The 12,210-nt window shown below is 32.2% G+C and overlaps 1 protein-coding gene across 5 annotated transcripts; it reads left to right on the top strand.

The window, feature by feature from the left end:
- The first annotated feature begins 2,155 nt into the window (after positions 1-2,155).
- LOC126681120 (serine/threonine-protein kinase STY46-like) lies at positions 2,156-11,819 on the top strand. 5 transcript variants are annotated; one of them, XM_050376507.2, is made up of 16 exons: positions 2,161-2,618; positions 2,743-2,860; positions 4,267-4,352; positions 4,480-4,599; positions 5,383-5,437; positions 5,797-5,910; positions 6,025-6,075; positions 6,916-7,091; positions 7,169-7,276; positions 7,390-7,463; positions 7,614-7,789; positions 9,770-9,865; positions 10,578-10,658; positions 10,741-10,794; positions 10,923-11,057; positions 11,380-11,819. In XM_050376507.2, the coding sequence occupies exons 1-16, from the start codon at positions 2,386-2,388 to the stop codon at positions 11,458-11,460; spliced, it is 1,758 nt and encodes a 585-aa protein (XP_050232464.1). In that variant the 5' UTR covers positions 2,161-2,385; the 3' UTR covers positions 11,461-11,819. The 5 variants fall into 5 exon arrangements, 4 of the variants coding, with proteins under 4 accessions (XP_050232464.1, XP_050232466.1, XP_050232465.1 ...); XM_050376509.2 differs by having other exon boundaries at positions 2,162-2,618; positions 6,919-7,091; XM_050376508.2 differs by having other exon boundaries at positions 2,163-2,618; positions 5,797-5,907.
- The last annotated feature ends 391 nt before the right edge of the window (positions 11,820-12,210 follow it).

Here is a 12,210-nt window from a genome sequence, read left to right as displayed (position 1 = left end):
TTTAGTTGTAAGAAGCTTACCACAAAGACAATTAGATTTTCACTAAAACTTCCTTGTCACTAACACCCTCAATAATCATTTTTCTGATTTCTTTCTGTTAACACAATTTTGTTCCTGCTAATTACCTGTTTTGTGTAATCTGTCTAAACCACTCTAAAAAAAACTATACTTGATCAATTGTATATAACATTTATTTCATCTATAAATATTTAGATTTTTAGTCAAAAGAGACTATATTTTCTATGATTTTTACATTTAAATCCTACAGAAAAGTGGAATCATTATTATCACTCATAAACAAAAATGTCACTTTTATTATACAAAAGAATCAAAATAATTTAAGGAGAAGAAACCATATTATTGGAAATATCACCTTATCACTCCTATTCATTCTCCACCTTACAAGCTATCATCAACACAAAAAGGAAAGACATTTGCTTGCCTTTTCATTACTTTTTTTTCTTTGTTTGGTTTAGTCTAAGGATTCACACTTTCTCCATGAATCTTTTCACTCACTCTATTATTACAAAAAACCCACTCTTTACTTACCATCCGTTGCCGATTGCAATTGTCACCTAATTTGATGGTTAAAAGCAAATTTAAGATCCAATTATTTTGTTATTTACTCATTTTAGCATCTAAACATTCTAAAGTATCCTTATAGACATCTAATTATGTTTTCGGTAACATTTAAACTATTTTTACGCGTGTCTTCATCTAATTCATATTTAAATGTTTTCATAATATTTGGTTCAATTATATTCTAAAATTGACTTCACTTCTAATTAAATTCTATTAACATACATTTATAATTAAATCCGCCTATAATATTTTCTCATTTTATTAATATTGTTTTTTTTGACAAATTTTAAATGATATTGTTGATTAATGAATAAGGACGAGGAAAGTCTACCTTTTATTGACATATTTGGTGAATGTATGCTATAGTTCCATTTATTTGTTGGCTTGTTGACAATGAAGAAAAATAAATATTAAAAGCTGAAATTACAACAATGTCCTTGACAATTGACATTTCTCCAAGGGTTGAGGAGAAAACATTGTGTGAAATATTTGGGTGGGGATGGACCTAATCAAAAGTCGGTGGGGCATTTAGGGTTAGGATTAGGACACCGAATATGGGAAAATAAAATAAAAGTACTATTTTATGTTATCTATAAAAAAGAAAGGGCAATATAGTAATTTTGCCCTAGAGCTTATCCTAAACAGTGGGCTCTCACTAAGAATATGCCACTTTGAACCTTTTGTGGATGAACATGCAAAAGTAAAGGCAATGCTGTTTTGCTCATTGGCCAAAGTGAGAGGTGACATAGTTAGATCTCTCGGATTCAAAGGGATTTTATTCATCAACATTTAACTCCACTATATATATTTAATATATTTTTCAATCTTTTTAAATTTTAAATCCTTCCAATATTATATTGTATCTCACCACCTGCAATAAATTTAAAACTTTATTATATCTATTAGTATTATTTTTAAGAAAATTATTACTCACAAATGAAAGGAATGCAATAAGTTTAAATAATTATTGTTACTTTTCATTAAAAATATTATTACTTTTTCTTTTAAAAAAACTTACAAATTCTATAAATTTAAAAATATTATTCTAATTAAAATGATATAAGTAAATGAATCGATCAATTAATCAAAGAGTTAATTTGAATATTATATTATACTTTTTTAAAGATGTGAGATACATAAAAGTTTAAAAAATAATAATTTTTTTGAGCGATATAATAAATAAAAAAACACAAAACGTATTTAATCATAAGAACAATATACAAACTTTGTACAATGCTTTTCTAGAAAAAATATTGCACAATATTTTTACCCTAATTTGAATATGCTTGTAGAAGAAAAAACAACCTAATTAGTATTACTTTATCGATGAAAACATATCATACACTTTTTATTTATATTCATGGCAGCCATATTAAATATAGCCCATAGTTTATTTTTCCAATTTATATAACCTATAGTTGTTAATACTTAAATATATTGAAAGTGGAGATAATCATTCCCTAATACTCTACTCTAATAATTAAAAAACAAATCCGTTTAAAGAAACCAAATCCACATCGGCGGCACACATTGGTCGCTAAATATATAAGCCGACAAACAAACTCATTCTCTAGACTAGAGCGACATCCCAAACATAAAACTAGAAATATTTATATAAAATATTTTTTCGAAATTTCTATAAAAGCTTCATTTCTCTACCAAAAAAAATTAAATTATCTCTCTGTATTTCCTCAAAATCTGCTGAAAAACTTTTGCTAACCGGTAACGTAAAAGAAAAGGAATAAATTATTTTAAAACGACAAGGCTGTTAAATCGTGTTTGTTTGTTCGTCTGCGTTTTGAGATGGTGGAGATGGTGGATGATAATGAGAGTAACTGCGGAACGACGTCGTCTACGTCCTCATCGCCGACGCGGCCGTCGTCAGCGTCGCAGTCAGTTAGTGGACGGAAACAGCGGCAGAAGCTGGAGGTTTACAATGAGGTGCTCCGGCGACTCAAGGATTCCGATAATGAAGAGGCGAATCAGCCTGGTTTTGACGATCAACTCTGGTCTCACTTTCATCGTCTTCCTACTCGGTAATTCACTCCCACCTTAAAACTCCGTCGTTTTGGAATTATAATTGTGTGTGCGTGTTTGCATGTGTTTTCAGTATGCTGTTTTTTTAGTGTTTGATGTGTTTTTGGTGTTGTTTTTGTTAAGATATGCATTGGATGTGAATGTGGAGAGAGCAGAAGATGTACTAATGCACAGGAGATTACTGCAGTTAGCTCAGGATCATCCCAATGATAGACCTGCCATTGAAATTCACCTTGTTCAGGTCTGTATTTTTATTTCATTCAATTTTTATTTTAAATTGATAAATGCAGTAGCTAATTGATTTATTTACTGAGGTTAACTTTTTAAAATGTTTGGTTGGTGAATTTTTTACATGATTGATTCAGTTTTTTGAGTGGTAATTTATAAAGGATATATAATCTTATGGTGATCTTGTTAATGGCTATCCTTTTTAACTTTTACTGTGGCTCATAGTTGTATGGAGCCCTTTACAGATAGGCTTTCTTTTGTCCTTACTCTAAGCACTCTTGTTTTTTTCTTGTCGAGTGATCGAATAACGACTCAGTTACTAGCCATGAAGTTTGTTTTGATTGCAGAAAATTTTAAAATCTGCTAAGCTTTATAGTTTGGATTTTGAAGGCGGCTTTGTTTTTTTTCTCAATCTCATATGTTTTCTTTCACTTTTTTACAAAGTCTCTGGCTTGAAGTTGTTGACTCAGTTTGATATCAATGGGTCAGCATATATTTGTCAATCTGCACTCTTGCCTCTCTCTATATGTTCCAACAAAATATCTATTTTTTCATGTTTTTGCTTATTGGTTTCGAGTGATGATAGACTGTTGCAATTAAACCGTTTTTCCGAGAATGTTGATCACTGTAAATTGTAAATTACTATTTTATGCAATAAACAAGCAATTTTGTACTCAGTTTAATAGTGCATGCATAGGATATATAACCAATATGATCACTACCCTATCTGATGTGTCTGCATTTGCGGAAACCACAAACCGTTGAATGGACATGGACTTAGATGTGCTGTTACTCGCTAGTTTATGTTCAGAAAGCAAGATTACTTGTATTACATTCTATATCATTAGGGGCATATAAGGTTATCTATCCTGTACCTTTTTCAAATTGTAGTTTTTGTTTTTTTCATTTTGTTAGCACCAAGAGTAATTACGCTTGGTTTGGTTTGAAATGATCTTAGTACCGGCAATTAACAATTGTGATTTTGGGTTCCACTCCCACCTCGATATCCATCATGGATGGATCATATGTACTAACTTTTAGGGTGACTATAATAATTAGAATGTTGTTCGCAATTATGCCGGTGATATCTCAGCCTTCTCTTAAGATTGATATCATGGGTGCATTTATCACGAAAATTCTATATTATGTCAGGATGTTGTTTTTAGTGTTTAGGCATTAAAATATATGGCTGGTCTCATTGAATTCCTTGTGGACCATTAGATTATATTAATATCTCTCAATTAAAATAATTTGAATTCTCCATCTCAAATTCTTTATTTTCTAGCAGCTATAAGTTTGCAGGTAACAGAACTTCCCTCAAATATGAGTTATGTACTTGTTTACTGTCTCTTTATCTCATCTCTTACTTTGGTAAATGGAGTATCATAGTTTGATAATCAATTTATCACTCCTGTGCAGGTTCAACCATTGTCTGATGAGAATTCTGCTGATTATAATCTTTCAGGATCCCCTCTTAATGGAGCTACCCAAAATAGTAGAAAGAGGTTTGTATTCTGTCTTTCTTAGAATCTGATACAGTGTGTGAATAGAGTTATATCAATTTGTATCTGTTCTCGTCTTTCATTTCCCTTAATGATTGTCATTATCAATTCTGATGCATTCAATTCTCAGCATACATCCACCACCAGCATTTGGTTCGTCGCCTAACCTTGAAGCACTTGCACTTGAAGCAAATAATTCTGAAAATGAAGATGGTGATAATTCTGTACATGCAAATTCAAAGTTCTCTAGGTGATTTTCCTATCTAAATAAATCAGCAGGCTATACCTGGAAAAGTTTTATTACAATTATTTAGTTCAGCAAAATTGTAGTCTGGTTTCGCATTTATTCAGCTGTTTCAATTATTTTAAGTAGTCCTAATCAGTGGCTTCTAGCCTTCTTCTGTGGAAGAGTAAAAAAAACAGGATTGTAGTGTGTTCTAAACCAAAGAGTGTTTTAGAATTTCATTTGATGCAGATAATTGAGTAGTATATGCAATTAAGCATCCATACTGTACAGACACATACATGCACAAAAAGAGAGAGAAGAGTTCTTATAGATTTATTTCATCCCCTTGACCTTGATTACTTTAATTTTGACTAATATTTTGTCATTTTAGTTCCTGATCATTATCACTAATCTCATTAAACTTTGGTTTTTATTCATGTTTCACTTCAGAAGTTGGTTCGACTTCTTAATGCGATTAAGAGCTCATTGATGAACTTTGATTGATATCACTTTTTTTCGTCTGATTTCCTTATATACGAGCTTAAAGAATACTATAGCAAGACTGTAAATTATTTTTGATCTAATTATTTTCATTTCTAAGCATATGCAGAGTTTGTATGCGATTACTTGTCAATTCAAATATATTAGAAAGAATGCTTCATCCTTTTCAAGGCATCAACTAATATTTTTTGTTGTATTTTGACGGGTTTATAATTTTATGTTGTGATCTCTTTTTTATATCTATGTTTGTTATGTTATGCCCATAAGACATTTAAATGCTGAATCATCTGTCATTGATTGATGCAGGCCCATGCATGAAATAACTTTTTCAACAGATGACAAGCCAAAACTTCTTAGTCAGGTATGATTGGTGTGCTTGCTAAAGTAAGAGTTATCCTTAAAAAGTATTGAACTTTGTTTCATTAACTGGAGAAAGAGTGGTTTCTTGTTCTTTTAATAGGTATATGTAAGTACTAAGTAATTTGAATGGTAGCAAACAAAGTAGGATTTGTCTTAGCTCTTGATTTTATATGAACAACTAGTAGGTTGTGCTGCTTGTGACAAATCTACTACTTTTAAGTATCAATGCCTCATATTGATTTTTGTAAATTTTAAACGAGTGCCAAATGTAGTTTTTGGTTCAATGAAGCTACTGCTTATTGAAATATATATTTCTCTGTTCTTTTTCTGCTGTACTCATTTTGCATGTGAAATTATCAGTTAACTTCCTTGCTTGCTGAAGTTGGATTGAACATCCAAGAAGCACATGCTTTTTCCACAGTTGATGGCTACTCCTTGGATGTCTTTGTTGTTGATGGTTGGCCGTACGAGGTAGTTGTATTTTTAACACCTTTTTCTGGGTAACACATAAATAATAAAGTCTATCATAACTCAGGAAAATAGTTTCTCAACAAACTAGCCTGATAGATGCATTTTTGGAAATTTCAGGAAACAGAGCAGCTTAGAATTTCATTGGAAAAAGAACTATGTAAACTGGAGGTAATTCTGTGCTTTTTTTCACTGAGAAATGATTGTTGTTTCGTGATCTTGGAATGAGTTAATTTAATTCAAATGGTATGTTTTGATAAAGTATGGTATGAGAGACAATATATTTGTCTCTGTATTGTAGTCCTTCAGAAGCTTATTACACAAATGCTGGTGTTCTACTAGTGTCTTTGGTGTTCTACGAGTATCTTGGGAACTTGCTTTCTTTTAATGTTGCTTTATTTTCATCTTATCTACATGGATGGATTAACTGGAGTCTTTATATTGTTTATGTTCAAACGAGTAACCCTGAAAGTAATTTATTTTATTTTAACTGATGGATTTCTAGCGAGCCCCCCCCCCCCCCCCCTCTTTTTTTTTTACCATCAAAATGCAACATTCTCAATGCTCAAAACAACGAGGGAATATCCTCAGAAGAACATGGCCAAATGTGAGATGGAACACCCTAAACTGCCTTTCTTTCAGCAGACTGAAATTGCCTTTCAAAGTCGCATTGCATTTTCCCTTTTATTTTTGTCAAAAGCGGTAGTAGTGAATTTTAATGGAATTTTTCCAGATTTTCTTATGCATCATTCTAAGTAAGTAGAAGTTTGCTAACATTTCCTGATTAAAGAGTTTCTGTTTTATTTTTTTTACATTTACTAATATTTGTGAAGTTTTTTTATATTGTTGTTTTTATTGATTTTGATGGTCAAAAGGTTGAATTTAATGATATGAGCCTCATGTACTGATCTTTTCATCATGTTGATCAAGTATTTTGTAATTGAGCTTTGTTTAACTTCGCTGTGTTTTTTTTTTTTTGCATTTATTAATTGAGCGTTGTTTAACTTTCAGCAGAAACAGACTTGGCCTGCACAATCATTGTCCCCCCAAAGTGAGCGGAAAGAAACTAAGATTAAATGCGAACCTGATCATGTGGCAATACCTAATGATGGGACCGATGTCTGGGAAGTCGATCCTAAGAACCTAAAGTTTGAGAACAAAGTTGCATCCGGATCATATGGTGATTTGTAAGTTTGTTCTCTTGCAAACTTAAATGCCGACTGTTTTGGAATCTTCATTTAACTCTTCCATCTTATGGGTTTAGGTATAAAGGTACTTACTGTAGTCAGGAAGTGGCTATCAAAATTCTCAAGCCTGAGCGTATAAATTCAGATTTGGAGAAAGAGTTTGCTCAAGAAGTCTACATAATGAGGTCTGACATAATTTCTTTGCCTGCACTTTTGTCTGCTTTAGCTATTTCAGAAGTTTAGATTAGATGATCTGTTCTGGTCCATATTTTAATCATAAGCTATTGTATTTTCGCAGGAAGGTTAGACATAAGAATGTTGTACAATTCATAGGTGCATGTACCAAGCCCCCAAATTTGTGCATTGTAACAGGTAAGTAAAGAAGAGATTTAAATTGTCCCTTTTACAAATTTAAAGATGAGAAACATCAAATTTTTCTTGTATATATTTTCATATTGAATGTAAGTTCATTATCATCTTTTTGATTCTTCTTTATTTTTTCTTCCTTTTCTACTTTAATAGAATTTATGTCTGGTGGAAGTGTGTATGATTACCTACACAAACAGAAGGGTGTTTTTAAGTTCCCATCCCTGCTAAAAGTAGCAATTGATGTTTCTAAAGGAATGAACTACCTGCACCAAAATAGTATAATCCACAGGGATTTGAAGGCTGCCAATCTTCTCATGGATGAAAATGAAGTAAGCTTCTTCCATAATTTCTTCCTTGATCTTACACTTGCAATTATTTTACTTATATTAAAATTATTTAGAGTTGTTGCTTTTTATTTATAGGAAGCAGTGTCTGACTCTGTAGTTACCTTCCATAACAAAGAATTTTAATCTTTTCTGATCACTGAGATTTGCTTAAATTGGATACTTCGGCGTCATGCACAAAAACTTCCAGGTCCAAAAATTCTCCACAATATTTCAAAGATAAATATGCACAAGTCATCTTTCATGATAGCTGTTATGTTGAGCTTTTAAAAACTCCTGTTATTGTCTTTATGAATTTTCTATCAACCACAATATAGTAGTATCATATTTTGGTTGACAATTGAAATGGCCCATGGTTTTTAATAGAGATGAAAGACGATAGATAAGGAAAAAAAAAGAGGAAACACTTTTTTTATATTATAGCAATTTTTATAGGAATTAGTATCTAATAATTTCAAGAGTTCCAATAGAATATAACTGAAAGGCGGGTAATAATAAGATTTTAATCGAAAAAATAAGGGGGGATATGGCGAAATTGGTAGACGCTACGGACTTAATTGGATTGAGCCTTGGTATGGAAACTTACTAAGTGATAACTTGTGTGCATTTGATGCTTCAGTTTGGTTAGAGTACTTTTTCAAAAAAACTTGGTTATTGGAATATGAAATTGAATCACATTAAATTAAAGAGATAACAGGATTGCTCAAATGTTTAAGGCAAAACCTTATAGGCGGGGTTTACTGCTAACTCTGCAACACTAGGATGTGCATGAGTCATAATCATTTTGTTTCAAAATAATCATCACGAAGATTATATGTAATTGGTCTCACATCCAAAGATACAGTTAAATAAATTGCCATAGAGTAATATGTCATAGAAAATGGGAAACTGTTGACCCTGCTTTTAAGTTGGGAGAACCTTAGGCTAGTTGGAACTAACCTTGTTGGGTTTAAGGCATGGTTTTAAATAAAGGCTGCTAGGTTACGTAAAGGCTTTTATTTAAAAGATTTTTAATTAGTAGTTACTGTTTTTGCTGCTATCTAATTTTTTAATATTCTGAATAGATAATGGCCAGTTATCTAAAGGTAGCTGCCTTTGTTGAAACCGTTACCTTTAGATAACAGTGCTACAAAAAAAAAAATCTATTGTTGATTTTTTATTTTTTCGTATTTTGTACTGTGGACATATTACATTCAATTTATAGCTTATATGGTCTTGTATGTCTGGTGTAAGCATATTTTATTTTATTATGAACATGGTAAAAAATATTTTATTGTACAATAAAATAATAAATTAATCATATATTCAGTTTTTATAATTCTTTTTATTAGATATTATATGGTAAATTTCGTTTAACTACTTAAAAACTTGTTAATTCCACATACTTGACAAAAAAAATTCAAAATTTGTGATTTGGCTAGTCGTTTCATAACATTACGGCCGTTTCGGGTACATTTATGTTACATACGGCCGCGGCTGCGGTTGCTAGTGCGATAAAAATTTACGGTCAAGGGTAAGCCTGTCTCCTAGTGGAGGAGATGGACCAAGATTGCCATATCTCCTAGAGAGATGTAAGCAAAATCTAGATAGCAAAATGAAACATCAAAACTTTCCTTTTAACGAGTAATAACTTCTGGTTGGATGCTAATAATGCCAATTGTGAGATGTGAATGAGAGGTATGAACGAAGAGAAACTAGAGAAAGAGAGAGAGAAAGGGGCAGTGGTTCGAGGGGAGCAGAGGCAAACAGAGTTCATGCTGTGTGCTGTGTCTGTTAGCATTGTGGTTTTCAAAAATGCATTGATTATCAGTTAGCATCTAATGAAGTTCAATGTCCAATTATACAATTAAATTATCATTTATTATTCCTAAAAAAAATTATTATTTTTTAGCCACAGATCAATCTATAAGAGTAACCACAGGATTATATGTAGCAGAATGTTCATATTCCCTCTTTATGTCGCAGGTGGTTAAGGTTGCTGATTTTGGAGTTGCCAGAGTGAAGGCACAAACTGGAGTTATGACAGCTGAAACTGGGACCTATAGATGGATGGCTCCTGAGGTGCTCTTTTTTCTACTTTAGATTTTAATTTCGAAGTTCCATCTTTGATAGTAAATTTTTTTTTTCTATTTTTCACTAGGATCTCTTTTCCTTTTTGGCTTCATTTGGGAAGTTTTTGCTTGTCCGACCCATGAACCCTGGCTGCATCTTTTCATTGTGAATGACTATTGTCCCTATGCAGTCATGAACTTTCTGATTGTACATAATCTGAGCCGGGTTATGTTTTTAGGCTGTTGCAATTGGCTCTGGTAAAACTTCTAGTAAATGTTTTTGAGAAAATTATGCTCCTTGCACATTTTAAAAAAATATTACATACAAATATATACTTTTTAAAAATCTACCAAAAAATGTACCCGCTACCACACAGCTGCTAAAGATCTTTTTTTTTATATAAATAAAAAGAAGTGCATTTTTGTCAACAGTCTCACGAAAAGAGTTATTTTTGTATGAAACAAATGTTTTTTGGTTATCTGCATCCCATGACTAACTTTTAACATCCTATCATTAATTTAAATTCTGTTTGTTGGTTCTTACAAAAGCTGGAGGGAGAGATAGAAGGAGTGCTTCTGAGAAGCATACATCAATTCTGTCTCTTATTTAAGTCGGAACTGTAATTGGCATTGGTCTTTCTCTTTCATCATGGTGCAACAGCAGCATCTTCTAATTTGTTTTCATTTTGCAACTTTCTTACAACAGTTCTTTTGCATTGAAGGTCATTGAACACAAGCCATATGATCACAAAGCTGATGTTTTCAGTTTCGCAGTCGTGGTATGGGAGTTATTGACCGGAAAGGTATGGTTTAGTCATCAAATTTTTCCTGATACATTATCGTTTTCTCTCTGAAATTGAAGTTTTTTAATTTTTGGCTTAACAGCTTCCATACGAGTACTTAACCCCATTGCAAGCAGCTGTTGGTGTGGTTCAAAAGGTACATCATCATTTATGTACCTATTTGCAAATGTTGAATCTTGTTCAAGTTACAAAAGTATATTAGATTTTGCTAGTATTTAACTGGTGTATATGTGTGACGTGGTTTTTTCACTCACCTTGCTTCAGGGTCTACGGCCTACAATTCCAAAGCACACTCATCCAAAGCTGGCCGAGTTGCTTGAGAAATGCTGGCAGCAAGATCCAGCACTACGACCCGACTTCTCTGAGATTATAGCAACTCTGCAGCCAATTGCAAAAGAGGTACTTTCTCATCATGCATCTTCATTTGCACTGTTTGCGACTGAAGCATACTTGAAACTCTACTCTATCAGCTATATTGCACGGAAACAAAATGTTTTAAAAAAATGCCGAAACGGTAAAAACAGCGAAAAATACATCTTTTTACAAAGAATATGTTATAATACCAAGTTTTGGAGTTTCAGAAGTATTTTCAAAACGGAAACGAAATACCGAAACTTATTACTCAACAGGTTCCGTGCAACATAGCATTTAAACTGATTTCCAGTCTGATAAGTGTTCCTGAATTCTTGAGTACATTATTTTTCTGATATGTTTAACACAGGTGGCAGATGAAGGTGAAGGGCGGAAGGAGAAATCGTCTGGGGGATTCCTATCTGTTCTTAGAAGAGGGCACCACTTCTGAACTCGACGATACTACGAGATACAAAGATGTCCATATATAATCTGATGAAAATAGGGTTAAAACTGCTGTAAAATGCCTTTTATCCAGCTCCTAGTCATACTGTACAGTATTTAATCGGCTTGATAAAATGTTCTTTATTCTTTTTCTTTCACTCCTTGTGGTTCTGCTTCTTCAAAAAAATTATTTAGGACTAAATGATTCTGTTTGTTTTACACACATTTTCAGTTTTGTTTGATCACAGCATAAATCTGTGAGGAATGTGGTGAATACCAGCTCTGTAAGACTGCAATTGACCATATGTCTAGCGGCTTTGTAATGAAAAAACAAATAATTGAGAATGTCGTGAACATTTTATTGTCTCTTTTGATTATGGCTACATCAAGGCTTGAAATTGAATATAAATACCTTGTATTAAGTTGCTATTTTTTGGGTCATGTTAATGTAATATATAACCAAGAACATGAGTGAACAGTTGAATGAATTAAATTGATCAATTTAGTGAAGTAAAGCTATTATTTGATGATTTATCTTTTACAATCACTGTTTTAAGATATTTGTTTGCTTCTCTAAAAAAAGAGAGAGATTTGTTTAATGGAATTCTTTTTGGATTTGAGGCTATAATTGTGAAATTAAATATACATTAATTTTAGAATTGATTTTAGATTTTAATGTTGAATATTATCTTATTCATAGAGAAATATGAAGATAATTCTTCATTTTATTCTCCTAATTGGTTAATGTTTTTTTGAT

Source organism: Mercurialis annua, linkage group LG5, assembly GCF_937616625.2.
Source record: "Mercurialis annua linkage group LG5, ddMerAnnu1.2, whole genome shotgun sequence".
NCBI lineage: Eukaryota > Viridiplantae > Streptophyta > Magnoliopsida > Malpighiales > Euphorbiaceae > Mercurialis > Mercurialis annua.
The sequence above is the reverse complement of the archived record's forward strand: the minus strand, read 5'-3'. Positions and strand labels throughout refer to the sequence as shown.